This window comes from Pituophis catenifer, unplaced genomic scaffold, assembly GCF_029215685.1.
Source record: "Pituophis catenifer annectens isolate HBS135680 unplaced genomic scaffold, rPitCat1.0.hap2 SCAF_15, whole genome shotgun sequence".
Lineage (NCBI taxonomy): Eukaryota > Metazoa > Chordata > Lepidosauria > Squamata > Colubridae > Pituophis > Pituophis catenifer.
In genome coordinates this window covers 15,061,582-15,080,384 of record NW_027256895.1, presented here as the reverse complement: position 1 = coordinate 15,080,384, position 18,803 = coordinate 15,061,582, and the positions used below count along the sequence as shown (strand labels likewise).

Sequence of the window (18,803 nt, the reverse complement as noted above, 5' to 3'; positions counted from 1 at the left end):
TTTTCTGCCAGGAGATTTCATGATAGCTGGGATAATCTCTCAGTTCTACTTGATATCTGATCCAGTGTATTTCAGAAGACATCCATCTGAAGAACTGGTTGATGAGTTCATGTAAAGACTTTCTCTTCTTAGCTGTAGCATGTCTCAAACCAGATATCTTTCTCTAAGAAGATGCCTGGACTGAGTTAATTAGTGGTATTGCTTGCAGCACAAATTATTTCTCCTGGTTTCTCGCTGATTGGTTCCTTTATTCTTAAGCTAATAGAAATGGATTCCAACAGATACATTTTACCTGGCAAATAAATTACAAACACACATAGATATGCACATGTTTAAGGCAGATTTCATCCCAGTGCTGTTGTTCAAATTCTATATTGGGCTTTTCTCATTTTCTTTCTGTGGAATGAATTTTCAGTGCACTACTATTGAAACACCATTTATAGCTAATTGAATGTCAACCGTTAACAGTTTAATTTTTCTTCTGAATATTGGGGAACAATGGCACTATGTAGTGCTTTTAATTTGTTTGTTCAGCATGTATGGAGTACAAATGTAGGGCTGCCCCAATGAAACATTTACTTCTTTCCCTAGGATAAGGGTTTCCAGAAAAAGAATTCCATACATCATTTGTGTGGAACATATGAAGAACGGTTGCAGGAATTGGGTATATCTAGTTTAATGAAAAGAAGGACATGTTAGCAATGTTCCAATATCAAAGGTGCTGCCACAAAGAAGAGGGGTCAACCTATTCTCAAAAGCACCTGAATGTAGGACAAGGAGCAATGGATGGAAAGTAATCAAGGAGAGAAGCAACCTAGAACTAAGGAGAACTGACAGTGAGAACAATTAATTAGTAGAACAATTTGCCTCCAGAGGTTGTGGGTGCTCCAGCACTGGAGGTTTTTAAGAAGAGATTGGATAATCATTTGTCTGAAATGGCATAGGGTTTCCTGACTTCCAAAGTTCCTTTCAGCTCTGTTATTCTATTTACTCTCAAGTAAGGTTTAAAATACATTTTCTTCCTCTACCCATAAAAGTATCCAAAGTGAAGACAGAAGAGCTAAAGATACAAGAATTAGAAGTAGGTCTGAGAATTACAGGTAGATCATAATATTATTATTAATGTTCCTTCAAGCAATCCATCAGTTTCCTAGTGAATCATTTTTAGAAATCATAACAGCTGGCTTAAAAAAAATAATGTTTTGTCCAAGACCATTTTCCCTTTCATCGAAACATAATGTTTTAGACAACTCTGAAAAATTTCTCTGTTTCTCTCTCTTGTTCCCCCCACTCTCTCTCTCTCTCTCTCTCTCTCTCTCTCTCTCTCTCTCTCTCTCTCTCTCTCTCTGTATATAGCTAGCTAGCTAGCTAGCTAGATAGATAGATAGATAGATAGATAGATCTAGATCTAGATCTAGATCTAGATCTAGATCTAGATCTAGATCTAGATCTAGATCTAGATATATATGTTTTCGTAGATTTTCACAGGTAGAGGTATGCAAGTTTTGGTGTATTCGGATACACGGTAAAAGACCCGAATACACCAAAACTTGCATATGTGTGTGTGTGTGTGTGTGTGTGTGTGTGTGTGTGTGTGTGTGTGTGTGTTGGTTATGTAATTTATACATTATTGCTATCATTCAATCCATCTGTGGCAAAGTGAAAAATTTTGGAGTGCTAACGTATTTACATGCTTTCTTCTTGCATGGTACTATGCAATCTGTTTTTTTCTGCTTAGCATTTAGCAGAATTGTAAATAAAGTATACATAATGCCACATTCGTTAAGAGAAGAAATATGATTTGTAATGTATCTGTGTAGATTTCTTCTACAGAACTACCAACATATCCTGGCCTTAGTTTTTGCTATAAAGGAGATCAATGAAAACAATCACATTTTATTCAACATGACTCTGGGTATGCACCTCTCTAACAGTTATTTTATGGCGAGATGGACCTACTTGGCTTCAATGGAGCTCCTCTCAACACGGGGCAGATTCATCCCCAATTATAAGTGTGATACTAAGCACTGGGCAGTATCTGTTATTGCAGGACCTAACTCTCACATCTGTTCCTTCATGGCAAATGTTTTGAATGTCTACAAGATGCCCCAGGTAAGATTTGTTCTTGAAATACATATCATGGGCTGCGACAATAATTTTGAGAGATAGGAGGAAGAACTGTAGCCTAGACAGTGATCTGGTAAAAAAAATCTTAGTCCAAACCAATTTGAGAAAGCATCTCAGAATTGATTCCAGGAAGGAAGGAAGGAAGGAAGGAAGGAAGGAAGGAAGGAAGGAAGGAAGGAAGGAAGGAAGGAAGGAAGGAAGGAAGGAAGGAAGGAAGGAAGGGTCATTCTGTAATATAAAGATCAAGATAAATATTCCCAAATACTAATACATTGAATTAGTCCATTAGTACATTGAATCAAGCCCATGAATACTTAAAATTATTATTAAAACATGGTGAGAAAAAGAATTGATGAAAATATATTAACATTTCTATTAAGTGTATTTATAAGTTAAGAAGTCATAGCATTTTAATTAGTTTGGATTTAGATTTAGTAGTAAATCGAGTATAGTACCTAAAATATCTATGTCATATGGTCACACTACATTGTTCATCATGTTATTGATTTGTGTTGTTTTTCTTAAATGTAATTTTGTAGATGAAACCGATAGGAGGGAAATGCTTTCAGACTTGCAAGATTGCGGTTTCACGGTCTGGATTATCTCAAATGACTGGCATCAATCTTGCCCACCTAAAAGTGGCTCCCTCCTCAGCTGCATTTATACTGCAATGAATTAGGGAGAGTCAATTCTGAAATGGTTATGACATTTCCTGAATGATATTCTTCTTTTAATTGTTTTTATTAAAGTCTATTATATGATAAAATATATAATAGATATTTTTGATATCAAGAAAGATAAAGAAAAAGAAAGATAAAGTCAAGAAAAATCAAGAAAAAAAGAGCAAAGAATCAAAAGTGTAGAAAGAAAAATAAAAACCAGTGGTTTCTGATTCTTTTAATTTTATTTTTATAAATGTTCATTCATAAACATTTTTGAAAAACAGTGCATTGTCACAGTATCATTTATAAATAAAACAAAGCCAAAGAAAGTTGGTAGTAAATATCAGTACACAAACAAGTAGCGTTAGTAATAATATAATAGCAGTAATAATAATATAACCAAAAAGTTTAAACTAGGTTTCTTCTTACATTAGCTTATTTACAATTTTATCAATTAATATGTTTATAGTTACAGTATATACCTCTTTATTTTCAATATTGATAATATTAACATTCATAAACTTACTTTCTCTAATTTCTACCTCTTTTCTCTATCCATTCATAAAATTTATTCCATGTTCGATAATGTTCTGAATCTTCTTTATCTTTAATTTTTAAAATTAGTCTGTCCACTTCAGCACAATCCCAATTTTTTCTAATTACAACCTCGTCCAGTGGGAAGTTCATATTTTTCCAGTATTTAGCATATGTGATCCTTGCTGCCATCAGTATATGTAACACTAAATATGTGGTTGCTTTATCATAACCCTCTGATAGTGTACCTTAGAGGTGTGTTTCTGGTTTAAACTCAATATTTTGCTCAGTTATCATTTCCAGCCAGTTATGTATGTTCTCCCAATATTTTCTTGCTTTACAGCACGTCCATCACATGTGGTAATAGGTGCCTGGAGTCTGGTTGCATTTCCAGCATTTGGCAGATAGGTTACTGAACATTTTTGCCAATCTCGCAGGTGGTAATGCCACCTGTAAAATATTTTGTATAGGTTTTCTTTGTATACAAAGGCCATAGTCAATTTGAAATTTCTGTCCCAAAGTTTCTGCCATTTCTCTAATTCTATATTATAATTGATTTTTTTTGCCCAGGTAATCATTGTTTCTGTATTTCTTCCTCCATTATTCATCAAATAATTATATGTATTTTTTAATTTGTTGTTCATCAGTACCTATTAAAATTTTGTCAAATTCTGTTGGTTCTTTATTTACACACCATGTTCTAACGTCTTTCTCATATATTAACTGAATCTGGAAATACGACCACCGTTCATGATCTACCCCTTGGTTCTGCAGTTGTTACCTAGATTTAAGGTTTCTGGTTTTTTTAATCGCAGTAGGGTATACGAAAAAGCTACAACCTGATTCTTTTCTTTACATTTCCAGTTAATTCAAACCATTTCTATAACAACAAAGTCGATCAAATCATCAAAAACTATAATTGGTTTCATTTTTTTCCCATTTTAAGTGTGAATTCAGAAGTGGTTCCCAGGTGGAAACAAAACTAAGTCAATTGTTCCCTTTAATTAAAACTCGATTTTGCCATCTCGGTCACAAATTAATGCATTTCTGTCTTTAGTTTTGTGATTATACTACTTCTAAACATCAGATTTTTATGAACAAGGTTAGATATCTATTAATGTTTGCATTAATGTTTACAACAAAGACCATGAATTAAGAACAGATTTTTGAAAAATAATAAATACTTCAACTTGGAAAATCATGCCCCCACCCCCTTATTTTTTCTACATTTAGCTGATATATGGATCTTCTCCTATGAGAGGTGACCAGATACAAGCTGCTTTCTTCCATCGCTTTTTCCCAGATGGTGACCAACAGATTGTGGGCATTCTCCAGTTGCTGTTGTATTTTAGGTGGACATGGATCGGGCTGTATCTCCAACGTAATGAGAGTGGATACAGATTCATTCAAAATGCTGTTCCGTTGTTTTCCAAACAAGGTATCTGCTTTGAGTTTATGGGAGAGATGCCCCAGGAAACATTTTCTAATGATATTGCTTCAGCCTTTAAAGGTTTTAGCAAAATGTACATTAATGTCATGAACAGCACTACCAATATCATTATCGTATATTGTGAAAACCAAGTTACCATCATTTTTAGACTGTTGCCCTATTATAGAGAATTTGAAGATATACCCATCGAGAGAAAATATAAAGTTTTGATAATGCCAGCCCAGATGGAGTTTACATCCACTCCCTTTCTAAAAGACAGGGGTATGGTCTTTATCCATGGTGTTATAACTTTTGAAATTTCTTCCAAGGAGATTTTTGGATTTAATAAATTCCTTCAGATGAGAAACCCAACTTCAGAAGCAGAAGACCATTTAATGAGAGTGTTCTGGGAAGAGACTTTTGAATGCTCTTTTCCTAAATATAAGTTAGATGAAGACACTGGGAGATTGTGCACTGGAGAAGAGAAGTTGGAGAATCTACCTCAGTCTGTGTTTGATACCACCATGACTGGACAGAGTTACAGCATCTACAATGCAGTTTATGCTGTGGCACATGCTTTACAAGCCATGTTTTCCCCCAAACACAGAACAAGGGCCAAAGTTGGGAGAGAAATGTTTTTGACTCAAAAGGCATGGCAGGTAATAAGAGATTGAATGAACATTTCCCATTGCTCTATTCTCTAATGCAGTGCTCTATCCTACTCTTATGGATACACCAATGACACTTATGATTTTAAGTCTCCTGGTACTCCATTTTCCATATCCTTTTGGGACCTAGAGAAACCTTTGTAACTGTGAATAGGTAACAAGGCTACAACAATGATACATCAATATGGAGGAAATGATTAAGATGTAGCAAAATGTGCCTGTTTGGAACAGGTTCACAACACCTGTGGCAGGGGAGAAACATGGATGAGAGGTTGAAAAACCCTAATTCTATTAATGATCTCAGTTGTATTAAATCAATATCCATAACTTAATACCATTGAAATTGATCTCCCTCCCTCCCTTCTTTCTCACTCTCCCTTCCCCTCCCCTCCGCTCCCCTTACCTTCTTTTTAATTACCAATCTTTGCTTCATTTTAGTTACATCACTATTTGAGAACCATTGCATTCAATAACACTGCAGGAGAGAAAATTTCCTTTAATGAAAATGGGGATTTAGACACTGGATTTGACATTATCAACTGGGTCACATTCCCAAACAAGACCTTTGTTAAATTCAAAGTTGGAAAGATCGACCCAGCGGCTTCTCCAGATAAGCTATTCACCATTTCTGCGCAAAACATCACCTGGCCTACCATGTTTAACCAGGTATTTCCTGTTCTGATTTCAAACTGCGTATTCTTCCCTTTCCCTTACTGTTTCCAGAATTATTTATTCGAATGGATCTTACCCTTAAAGTTCTCAGGCCAAAAACCGCAAAGAGGAAGAAATAATGACCAGAGATTTTGAAATACAAAGACTTAAATCTCTGTATAGCAAAATAATTTACTGATACATCCTCATTAGATCTTCATAGTTTTAGCAGAATTTAATCCAATAGCTGCTGTCTATTCCTGCTGGCATTTTATATTTATATTTTATATTTATATATTTATTTAATTTCTATACTGCCCTTCTCCAGCAGGACTCAGGGTGGTGAACAGCCGAGTTAAAACAGAGCATACAAAATTTAAAAACAGTTTAAAAGATAATTAAATAATTTCAGCCCACAATTTAAAACAACCCAGTTAAAACCAATTTCAATTAAAACCAAATGGATGGGATCAAGCCTGCCCAGCTAGGTGAAATAAATAAGTTTTCAGGGCCCGACGAAAAGTCCGGAGGTCTGGTATCGTGCGTATCTCTGGGGGTAGGTCATTCCAGAGGGTGGGTGCCGCCACAGAAAAGGCTCTCCCCCTGGGGGGTCGCCAGCCGACATTGTCTGGCGGATGGCACCCTGAGGAGGCCCTCTCTGTGTGAGTATACAGGCCAGTGGGAGGCTATTGGCAGCAGAAGGCGGTCTTGTAGATACCCCGGCCCTAAGCCGTGGAGCCATTTCAAGCTTGTCTAGGTTAAAAATATATTTGAAAGTTGCTAAAGTAATTAAAGCTATCATATAATTCACAAAGTAATAACAAGACCTATCTCAATTTGTCTATTAAACAGTCCCATTAATCTGAACGTTGATTTTCCCAACAAAAAAATAGCATTTTCTCCTTAGTCTTCTCTTTTCTTAAATGGCATGTCCAGATTTTCAGTTTTCCATTTGCTAATCATTGTATCTGGGGAGCAGTCAGCCTCTATTTGATCCAGTGATTGATTATCCTGACTGGGAAATGCCCAGCCAGAGAGGAAGAAGGAAACAAATGGGGAATTAGTGGTGGGATTCAAATAATTTAAAACTCAGTTCTCTGTGGCAGCAGTCAGCCTCCTGCAGCACTCTGCCAGTCAAAATGGGGCATGGGGGTGAATTACAAAATGTGGGCTTTGCTTTGTGATATCGAGATCCAGCAAGTAAATAGTGTGAAGTGCACAGAAAATACACTTTTGTTCGGTTATGAAGAAATATCCCCAAAGTCAGATGTATACTGAATGTAGACTGACTTTTAGGTATACATCTTCCTAGCAAACAGCACATTTTGAAGCTCCAGGTAAAGCGGATTCATTTTAGGATGAGTAACCACAGTTTGCATGTTGGAGGTTCCTAAAGGAATGCTGAGAAACTCTGTATTTTAAAGAACATGGAGGGAGGGTGCAAAATAGCCCTTCTCTGCCTGAGGCTGTAGAGACCTGGCACCAATCAAAACACTCTTTGTGAAACAACTGATCAACACTGACAGGGTAAGCCACTAGTATATGAAAATAAGAGCAAGTCCACTCCCTTCTAGTACTGATGATGTTACCTAGGTTGGGTCATGAAACATCTGCAAGAAAACCATCAAGCTCAGAGAGCACCAAGGACCCCACAATTCAATCCTGAGCTTCAAATATTCTCTTCTATCAATAAACCCTTTTTGGTTAGAGGGACTCAGAGCCTGCCTTATATGAGATGGCTCCCATTGGATTTCATTCTAAATTTTGATATGATTTCTGTAAATAAGGAATATAGAATTATAAAGCCTGGGTATTTGATCCTTCATACATCAAAAAACAAAGCTAAGGGATAAACAAATAAAAACAGATTTGAAAAAAAGAAAAGGCTCAGGAAAGAAAAAGACTGAAAGTGTAGGAAAGAAAGAGAAAAAGAAGGAAAACTGAAAAAGAATAACTTCCAACTTTCTTTGGTACAGATATAAGTAAAAAAAAAAAATAAACTCAAACACATACTCTAAGATTAACATTTGTCTAAATTATTTCCATAATCCCGTATCTAATCATCAAAGCCCAGATCAATTTATAACTTCAGTTTCTCTCAAGACCCGCAATGGTTCATATCACTTTAATCATTGTTTGTTAAGGAAATCACAACTGATTTTTTTTAATTGCACCAAACTCTAAATAAAACCGGAATGGAAACTACTAAACTCTAGTGTAGACCAATGCTTCTCAATTTTGGCAACTTTAAGGTGCACGGACTTCAATTCCCAAGGCAGCATTAAGTTCGCCCATTTTAAACTTGCCAACTGAAAAACACTGATCTACAGATAGGGATTTTTCCATTCCTCTTTTACTGGTTCTTACTTACATATGAGCAATCATAATGCAAAATCCTCACTCCCACCCCATTCCATAGCAACCACAATTCCCTCACTAACCTGCTTTCCAGCTCTTTTCTCTTGCATGCAGGGCAACAAAAGGAGACCATGTGACTATCAGTTTAAAAAAAGTTCAGTCAGACCTTTCAACTTCTTGGAGAAAAGATCTCATGAAGTTGGAAAGTCAGACTGAACTTTCTAAAACAGAAAGAAATTTTGGGACATCTAGTTCCTACATTCATTGTGTTAAAGTAAAATCCACACCCAAATAGAATGTTCTGAAACTTTTGAGCTTTAATCAGTCCTGGTTTCACTTCTTGATAGGTTCTACCTCTTTCTGTTTGCAATGACAATTGCTATTCTGGGTCCAGGAAGATGAAAATAGAAGGGAAGCCATTTTGCTGTTATAATTGCCTTCCATGTGCAAAAGGGAAAATTTCAAACCAGATGGGTAAGGCTTGTGTTGTGCAAAACTATCCAGTCTTCTTAACTGTGATTCAAAATGCTAATTTCCAAAACTTCTACATGTGGTGATCGAATCGATGATATAGCAATATAAATACTAAAAATGAAAGGGTTACCACAAACAATATGTAAGTATCTGCATATTTACAGATTCCCACTAAATACAAATAGGTATTATTTATTTAGGAAATATTAAATCCAATAATTAACTCTCAGTCCTGCTACCTGAGCATTTCTAGAAATTGATGTATTGTTTTTTGCAGATGCGGTTGACTGCTTTCAATGTTCAGAAGACCAATATCCAAACAAGGCTCAAAACCTTTGCATTCTAAAAAAAACCACCTTCCTGTCTTACAATGAGCCACTGGGAATCACCTTGGCCAGTGTTAGTCTCTTCCTTTCTTTCATCACAGCTTTGGTGCTGGGGATCTTCATTAAAAAGCAGGACACTCCCATTGTCAAAGCCAACAACAGGAGCCTCACCTACATTCTTCTCATTGTTCTCCTGCTCTCATTCCTTTGCAGTTTGCTCTTCATTGGGCAACCTGACCAAGCAAAATGTTTCATGCGACAAGCTGCTTTTGGTATCATATTCTCTGTAGCCCTTTCTTGCATATTAGGGAAAACAATCCTTGTTGTTCTTGCTTTCATGGCCACCAGGCCAGGTTCCAAAATGAGGAAATGGGTGGGGAATAGGATGGCTTTTTCTATTATCCTATTTTGCTCCCTGGCACAATTTACCATTTGTACAGTGTGGCTGACAATTTCTCCCCCGTTCCCAGATTCTGACATGCACTCTATAGCTGAAGAAATTGTCCTACAATGTAATGAAGGTTCAACCACAATGTTTTATATCGTTCTTAGTTTTCTGGGGGTCTTGACTTTTGTCAGTTTCACAGTAGCCTTCCTAGCTAGGAAGTTACCAGATAGCTTTAATGAAGCCAAATTCATCACCTTCAGCATGTTGGTGTTTTGTAGTGTCTGGATATCATTTGTTCCCACCTATTTGAGTACCAAGGGGAAATACATGGTGGCTGTGGAGATCTTCTCCATTTTGGCTTCAGCAGCTGGATTACTGGGCTGCATCTTTTCCCCCAAATGCTATATCATTATTATGAGACCTGATTTGAATACAAAGGGACACTTAATAAAAAAATAATCCAGAATATGACGTTCAGTTTGCTCATTGATTCAATACAGCCTCCCCTCACCACTCTAACAAAATAATACAAAGTGACATTAATGAAGACCTTTATTTTCTCCAACCTGAATTCTCTATCACTGCATTTGATCCTTCAGATGCTACCAAGAAGTTAAAGGACTGCCTGAGGCCTTGCCCTGATCACTTTCATGACTGCTGTTGTCTCCTATGGCAGCCTTTTCCTACTAAGCCATGCCTTCTCAAAGTATCTATAGCACAGCAGAATTCCGTTTTCTTTGATTCTCAGAATGTACCTTCTTCTGCATACCCAGTTATCCTTGTTTCCTTTTCCCAACTACAATATATTTCTTGGATCCAAGTAATGGATCTAAGTAATGTATCCAGTTAACATTACTCAAAGTAGTAATTACTGAAAGTAGTAAGAAGGAGGTTGTGAGTTCGATCCTAGGTAGAGGCAGATGTAGGGTCTCCTGCTTGGGTAGAGGGTTGGACTCGATGACCTGTAAGGTCCCTTCCAACTCTGTTAATCTGTTAAATCTGTTAAGTCCATTCTAATTCTCAAAGATCTGAGTAATTTGTAGAGATTGGCTCAATTAAGCTTTGCTCCAGCATATGATTATTTCTTAGGCAGCCTAAGGAAAAATGATGCTTACAGGTGAAACTCGAAAAATTAGAATATCGTGCAAAAATTCATTTATTTCAGTAATGCAACTTAAAAGGTGAAACTAATATATGAGATAGATTCATTACATGCAAAGCAAGATAGTTCAAACCTTGATTTGCCATAATTTTGATGATTATGGCTTACAGCTCATGAAAACCCCAAATTCACAATCTCAGAAAATTAGAATATTGTGAAAAGGTTCAATATTCTAGGCTCAAAGTGTCCCACTCTAATCAGCTAATTAAGCCATAACACCTGCAAAGGTTCCTGAGCCTTTAAATGGTCTCTCAATCTGGTTCAGTAGGAATCACAATCATGGGAAAGACTGCCGACCTGACAGTTGTGCAGAAAACCATCATTGACACCCTCCATAAGGAGGGAAAGCCTCAAAAGGTAATTGCAAAAGAAGTTGGATGTTCCCAAAGTTCTGTATCAAAGCACATTAATAGAAAGTTATGTGGAAGGGAAAAGTGTGGAAGAAAAAGGTGCACAAGCAGCAGGGATGACCACAGCCTGGAGAGGATTGTCAGGAAAAGGCCATTCAAAAGTGTTGGGGACTTTCACAAGGAGTGGACTGAGGCTGGATTTGATTTTGATTTTATTTTGATTTTATTATATTTTTATACCGCCCTTCTCCCGAAGGACTCAGGGCGGTGAACAGCCATAATAAAACAATATACAAGACAAATTTAAAAACCATATTAAAATAATTCATTTTTTGGCCGAATTTAAAATTCCCATTCTACAACCCTTATAAAACCATGATAAAAAGCCATATTTAAAACCTGATTAAAATTATTGTCTCATCAGACCGGCTTGCTGGAATAACAGGGTCTTCAGTGCACGACGGAAGGCACGGAGGTCGGGGATCCTTTGTATATCCTGGGGCAATTCGTTCCATAGGGCAGGAGCCCCCACAGAGAAGGCTCTCCCTCTGGGAGTCACCAGTCGACATTGTTTGGCCGATGGCACCCTGAGGAGGCCCTCTCTGTGGAAGCGTATTGGTTAGTGGGAGGCAGTCAGTGGCAGCAGGCGGTCCTGTAAATATCCAGGCCCTAAGCCATGGAGCGCTTTAAAGATAGCAACCAACACCTTGAAACGCACCCGGAAGACCACTGGGAGCCTGTGCAGCTCGCTCAAGAGAGGTGTTACATGGGAGCGACGAGTCTCCCCCATTATCGCTCGCATGGCCGCATTCTGGACCAGTTGGAGCCTCCGGGTGCTTCTCAAGGGGAGCCCCATATAGAGAGCATTGCAATAGTCCAGATGGGAAGTGACGAGGGCATTGGTGACTGTGTGCAAGGCATCCCGATCCAGAAAGGGATGCAACTGGGAGATCTGGCGAACCTGATAAAAAGCGCCCCTGGCTACAGCTGTCATATGATCATCCAACGACAGCAGTGAGTCCAGGAGGATGCCCAGGTTGTGAGCCCTCTCTGAGTCAGTGCATCAAGAGCCACCACACACAGATGGATCCTGGACATGGGCTTCAAATGTTGTATTCTTTGTCAAGCTGCTCCTGAACAACAAACAACGTCAGAAGCGTCTTACCTGGGCTAAAGAAAAAAAGAACTGGTCTGTTGCTCAGTGATCCAAAGTCCTCTTTTCTGATGAGAGCAATTTTTGCATCTCATTTAGAAACCAAGGACCCAGAGTCTGGAGGAAGAATGGAGAGGCACATACTGCAAGATGCTTGAAGTCCAGTGTGAAGTTTCTACAGTCTGTGTTGATTTGGGGAGCCATGTCATCTGCTGGTGTTGTGCTTCATTAAGTCCAGTGTCAACGCAGCCATTTACCAGGAGATTTTGGAGCACTTCATGCTTCCTTCTGCAGACGAGCTTTATGGGGATGCTGACTTAATTTTCCAGAAGGACTTGGCACCTGCCCACACTGCCAAAAGTACCAAAACCTGGTTCAATGACCATGGGATTATTGTGCTTGATTGGCCAGCAAACTCGCCTGACCTGAACCTCATAGAGAATCTATGGGGCATTGCCAAGAGAAAGATGAGAGACATGAGACCGAACAATGCAGAAGAGCTGAAGGCCGCTATTGAAGCATCCTAGTCTTCCATAACACCTCAGCAGTGCCACAGGCTGATAGCATCCATGCCACGCCGCATTGAGGCAGTAATTGATACAAACCAAGTACTGAGTACATATGCATGCTTATACTTTTCAGATGTCCGATATTGTTCTATGTACAATCCTTGTTTTATTGATTTCATGTAATATTCTAATTTTCTGAGATTGTGAATTTGGGGTTTTCATGAGCTGTAAGCCATAATCATCAAAAGTATGACAAATCAAGGCTTGAACTATCTCACTTTGCATGTAATGAGTCTATCTCATATATTAGTCTCAACTATTAAGTTGCATTACTGAAATAAATGAACTTTTGCACGATATTCTAATTTTTCGAGTTTCACCTGTATGTGCTAGTTGTTTCTGACTCTAGGGTGCTCATCTCAGTTTCAAAGCCAAAGAGCCAGTGCTGTCTGAATATGTCTCTGTGGTCATGTAGCCAGCATGACTAAATGCCAAAGGCACACAGAATACCATTAGCTTCCCACCAAAGATGGTCCCTATTTTTCTACTTGCATTTTTTATGTGCTTTCGAACTGCTAGGTTGGCAGAAGCTGGGACAGATAACGGGAGCTCACCCCGTTACGCCTATAAACATGCATTATTAAACAGAGTTTTACATGAGAGGGATAAACACTTCACCTTCACAGAGGTTCTAACTGACTCCAGATTTCCCTTTAGGATTGGGAAAAAAAATATAAATCGCAATAGTTAATTTGATTAACAGACAGGAGATGAATACATATGTAATTCTAGGATTTCTGAAATGCAACTAGAATTTATATGTTCATCATATTTTAACTGCCTTCAATTACAATTTAAATTTGTAGTCTAGGGAAGTTAGGGAAAATATTATTTATTTTATTTATTTATTTATTTATTAAATTTATATACCGCCCTATTCCTAAGGGACTCAGGGCGGTGAACAGCGAACGATAAAAATACATGTAATACAAACGTTAATAATAAAAAACCAATTAAAATATACTAAACATTCTGGTCCTAGATAATTCAAGACATCCCAGTTTAAAATAAAATCAAAAAGCAATATAAAGGGAAAGTTAGGCCAGGCCGGCCTGCTGAAACAGGAATGTTTTGAGGGCACGGCGGAAAGTGCGCAGATCCGGAATCTTCTGTATCTCTGGGGGGAGCTCGTTCCAGATGGTGGGTGCCCTCACAGAAAAGGCTCTCCCCCTGGGGGCCGCCAGTCGACATTGTTTGGCTGACGGCACCCTGAGAAGCCCCTCTCTATGGGAGCGTACTGGGTGGGTGGGTATTAGCATGTTTCATGGAAAAAATAGCCATGAAGAATGTCATTTAATGGATTCTTTTTATCAGATACTCTTTTCTATTAAAGTCAGGCCTCAACACAATGATATAGCATTTTGGGAAAAATATACAAACCAGAAGCCTCCCACTGGAGGCCAAGATGGCAAAGATCTCCACGGCCACCATATATTTGCCTTTGGTATTCATGTAGGCAGGTATGAAAGACAACCAGACACTGCAAAAGATCAGCATGCTGAAAGTGATGGATTTGGTTTCCTGGAAAGTGTCTGGTAATTTCCTGGCTAGGAAAGCTGCAACAAAACTGACAACAGCCAAAAGACCCATGAAGCTCAATATACAATAAAGCATCACAACAAAACCTTCATTACATTCCAAAATGATTTCACTGCTAAGAGAATTCATGTCAGTGTTTGGGAAGTGGGGAGAGGTAGAAAGCCAGACTACACAAAGAAGAGTTTGTACAAGGGAACAGGAGTAAACAACAGAAAGGGCTAGTCATTGTCCTATCCATTTCCTCATCTTAGAACCTGGCTTGGTGGCCATAAATGCAAGAACCACTGTGATTGTTTGGCCAACATACAAGAAACTACCACTGAGAAGATGATGACAAAGGCAATTTGTCGAAGGAGACAGGTCATCTTCATGGGTCAGCCAATAACAAGTGGGGAACAAAGGAAGGAGAGGAGAAGGGAGATGAGGAGGATGTAGGAGAGGCTGCGATTGTTGGCTTTGACAATGGGAGTGTTGTGGTACTTCAGGAAAATTCCTAGGATGCAGATTGTGGTGAAGGAAAGCACAAGGGCCACTGTGGCCAAGCTGGTTCCTAAATTGTCTTCATAAGATAGGTAACTGATGGGTTTAGGAATGCATAAATCACGGTCTTTATTTGGGTAATGATCATCTGGACAGTGAAAGCAATCATCCATATCTGAAAAGCAAAAGTGTATGTTAAATCATGATAATTCTGACATGTCAGAAAAGGTTATTGAGTTACACCCAAGTGAGGTTTTGTTTTCTTCATCATCAACCAATTGATGAAATGCAACCATAAACTTGGCAATGAAAATTCAGCCTCATAAGGATTATAGGGCATTTCTGAAAAACTGAACAGAACTGAAGAAGCTTCTTGAATGAAAAGTGAAATGCTCTCAAGGAAAAAACCAAGAAAGTCTGGTTGCCTTTTGAAACACACCTTTAGGACTATTCACATTTATATATCTATGCTTTCATCTCTTCTATTTACAGTGTATTGGTAGTACATATGCTCTTCTCTATGGAAGATCAATAGAGGTTAATTTACCACATTTCTCCTCATTTTTGTCTAGCTGCCTATGAGATGAGTTCAAACCTATAATGATAAAATGTGGTGCTCCCCCTTTCTGAACAGCTGGATTTTCCTGATATATATAGTCAAAGTATTATCTTCTTCTGGGATTATTATTATTATTATTGTTATCTCTTTTATTCATTAAACATGAAACTCAGTCAAGTGAACAATTAAAAATGTGTCACAAATATGATTGACTGGTGCTAATGGTTGATACAGGTTGCTGCCACCGTCCAAAGGTATCAACCAATATCTTCTTAAAATATATGATGTTCCGAGTAGCGCAATTTTTTGCAGTTCTGCTGGTGTTATTGCAGGAAGGTGCAATTTGTTGATGTATCGTATAAAATTCTTGGACATGGTACCAAGTGCCCCGATGACAATGGGTATCACTGTTACATGTTTCATCCATAGCTGTGTAGTTTTGATGGCCAGGTCGCGATATTTCATGATTTTTTCCAATTCTTTTTCTTCAACTCTGGCATCTCCTGGTACTGTGATGTCAATAAATTGTTGTCCAATTGTTGTCCAATAAACCAAAATTGTTTTGGTTTTTGACAACTGTGATATCTGGCGTGTTGTGTTCCAAGTGAAGATCCGTCTGTATTCAAAAGTCCCACAAGATCTTCACCTTCTCATTTTTATTAACTTTTTCCACTTTATGTTCCCATGACTTTTTTGATACAGGTAAATTGTATTTTTTACATAATGACCAGTGGATTAATTTAGCAACTTGGTCATGTCTAGCTTTGTAATCAGTTTGTGCGATTTTGCTGCATTCACATATTAAATGTGAAACAGTTTCGACTTTCTTGTTGCAAAGTCAGCAGTTTGGATTGTCAGTGGATTTTTGTATCTTTGCTTTCATGGCATTAGTTTGTAGTGCTTGTTCTTGAGGAACGAGTATTAAAACTTCCGTTTCTTTCTTGATGGTTCCCATTTTAAGCCAGGCCCGTGTAAAGTTGTCATCACATTTTCCTTCAATTTTTTTCAAGTGCTGTCCATGCAAAGTTTTGGTTTTCCATCTCTTTAATCTGTCATCCAGCTGTTTTTCCTTATATTCTGCATTATTGTTGTTGTTGTTGTGTTGTTGTTGTTATTTACTTTATTCATTAAACATGAAACTCAGTCAACTGAACATTCAAAAATGCATCACAAATACCATTGACTGGTGCTAATGATTGATACGGGTTGCTGCCAGCGTCCTAGGTATCAACCAGGTGCCTTTTTAAAATATATGATATTCCGAGTAGCGCAGTTTTTTGCAGTTCCGCTGGTGTTATTGCAGGAAGCTGTAATTTCTTGAAGTGTTTTGTAAAATTCTTGGACATGGTACCAAGTGCCCCAATGACAATGGATATCACTGTTATATGTTTCATCCATAGCAGTGTAGTTTCGATGGCCAGGTCGCGATATTTCATGATTTTTTACAGTTCTTCTTCTTCTTCTTCTTCTTCTTCTTCTTCTTCTTCTTCTTCTTCTTCTTCTTCTTCTTCTTCTTCTTCTTCTTCTTCTTCTTCTTCTATTATTATTATTATTATTATTATTATTATTATTATTATTATTATTATTATTATTATTATTAATCATTGCATTGTCAGCCAGATGTTCAGACTGGATTCGGCATTTTTGTCTACCTACCGGGTCCTTGCAGTTGACCAATTGTGATTTTGTCAATGTTCAAGTGATGCTCCAGTTGTTTTGGGATTGCACCCAAGGCACCTATAACTATTGATAATACATTTTCTTTTGCCACACTTATCCTATTTCTATTTGCAGGTCTTTCTCTTCTTTTGCTGTCTCCAAGTATTGCAGTATTGCCAGTCCACTATTCAAATTTCTTTGTATGTTTTTACTAACAGTTGTTAAGTCTGGAGTGTTATGTGGCAGGTGCTTGCCTGTTTGAAATGTTAAATCCTAGGGCATTTATTCTTCTTCATTTTTTATCTCTTTGTCTGTTTTATAGTCCCACCAGTTCTTGCTTGTTGGCAAATGGTATTATTGAGCCCCGGTGGCGCAGTGGTTACAGTGCAGTACTGCAGACTACTTCTGCTGATTGCTGGTTGCCTGCAATTTGGCAGTTCAAATCTCACCAGGCTTAAGGTTGACTCAGCCTTCCATCCTTCCTAGGTGGGTAAAATGAGGACCCAAATTGTTGGGGGGCAATATGCTGACTCTGTAAACCGCTTAGAGAGAGCTGTAAAGCCCACAATAAAATACCTTACGCCACCAGCCTTGAAATTTTGGGCTTGGACAACCTAGAACTATGCCGCCTACGGTCCGACCTACACATAGTACACAAAATTATCCACTACAACGTACTACCTGTAAATGACTACTTCAGTTTCAACTGCAATGATACACGAGCACACAATAGATACAAACTCACTTTAAACCACTCCAAACTCAATTGCAGAAAATACGACTTCAGTAACAGAGTGGTCAATGCCTGGAATGCATTACCTGACTCTGTTGTTACATCCCCAAATCCCCATAACTTTAACCTTAGACCAGTGGTTCCCAACCTTTCTTTGGCCATGTCACCACCGAAACATCTCTAAAATTCTGATGCCCCCCCCCCCGTGACATATAATTCTTAATATTCAAAAAGTGAACTCCTACTCATGTGGAAGAAGCCTAAAAGGCCATTAACTTGGTTTAAACAAGGTTCCAATTGCCCCCATTAAAAATCAAATTGCCCCCCTGTGGGGCGTGGGGTGCATGTTGGGAACCACTGCCTTAGACTGTCTACTGTTGACCTTATCCCTTTCCTAAGAGGTCAGTAAGGGGCGTGTATAAGTGCACCAGCATGTCTACTGTCCCTATCCTACTTATCCTACTTATTCGTACCATTTACTATGTTCAGATTTATGTTTATACTTATACCTGTTATCATGTACATGTAAGACGAACTAAATAAATGAAAATGAAATGAAATTTGCGGATCTTCCAATACATCATTGTTGCTATTTTTTCATGCCATTTTTTTGTAATGCAATCTTATGCGTGGATAATTCAAAATTAGATTCACAGTTTACAGCTGGTGGAAATTTAATTTGAATCATATCCAAACACCCAAGAATGCCTAAGAATATAAGTAGTAGCAATCACGGTGTCTTTTTTTAAAAAAAAATTAAAATTAAAAAATAGGGCATTCAAGTCTGATAAATTTAATAGTTCCAGAGATTAAATTATACAAAGGGAGATTTTGAAGATTGAAACTTCATTTCCAGTGTTGTTGCTAATTTCTGGAACAGTATTAGAGAAAAGTGAACATTTATTTACAACCAGATGTCATCAGAAGCAATATGGGTCTGGTTTGTCATAATCATAATCATAGTCACAGATTTTTGAGATAC

General features: G+C 38.0%; 1 protein-coding gene across 1 annotated transcript; it reads left to right on the top strand.

The window, feature by feature from the left end:
• The first annotated feature begins 1,806 nt into the window (after positions 1-1,806).
• On the top strand, positions 1,807-10,076 carry LOC139324238 (vomeronasal type-2 receptor 26-like). The gene is made up of 5 exons (XM_070953955.1): positions 1,807-2,112; positions 4,557-5,411; positions 5,859-6,086; positions 8,777-8,903; positions 9,181-10,076. Exons 1-5 carry the CDS (start codon positions 1,807-1,809, stop codon positions 10,074-10,076), a joined length of 2,412 nt encoding a protein of 803 aa, XP_070810056.1.
• The last annotated feature ends 8,727 nt before the right edge of the window (positions 10,077-18,803 follow it).

Excerpts from the sequence above, each read along its gene's own strand:
- LOC139324238 (XM_070953955.1), top strand. The coding sequence starts at position 1,807 with ATGTATCTGTGTAGATTTCTTCTACAGAACTACCAACATATCCTGGCC. Across the intron at positions 2,113-4,556 it reads ATGTCTACAAGATGCCCCAG|CTGATATATGGATCTTCTCC; the intron begins GTAAGATTTGTT and ends TTCTACATTTAG. Across the intron at positions 8,904-9,180 it reads GAAAATTTCAAACCAGATGG|ATGCGGTTGACTGCTTTCAA; the intron begins GTAAGGCTTGTG and ends TGTTTTTTGCAG.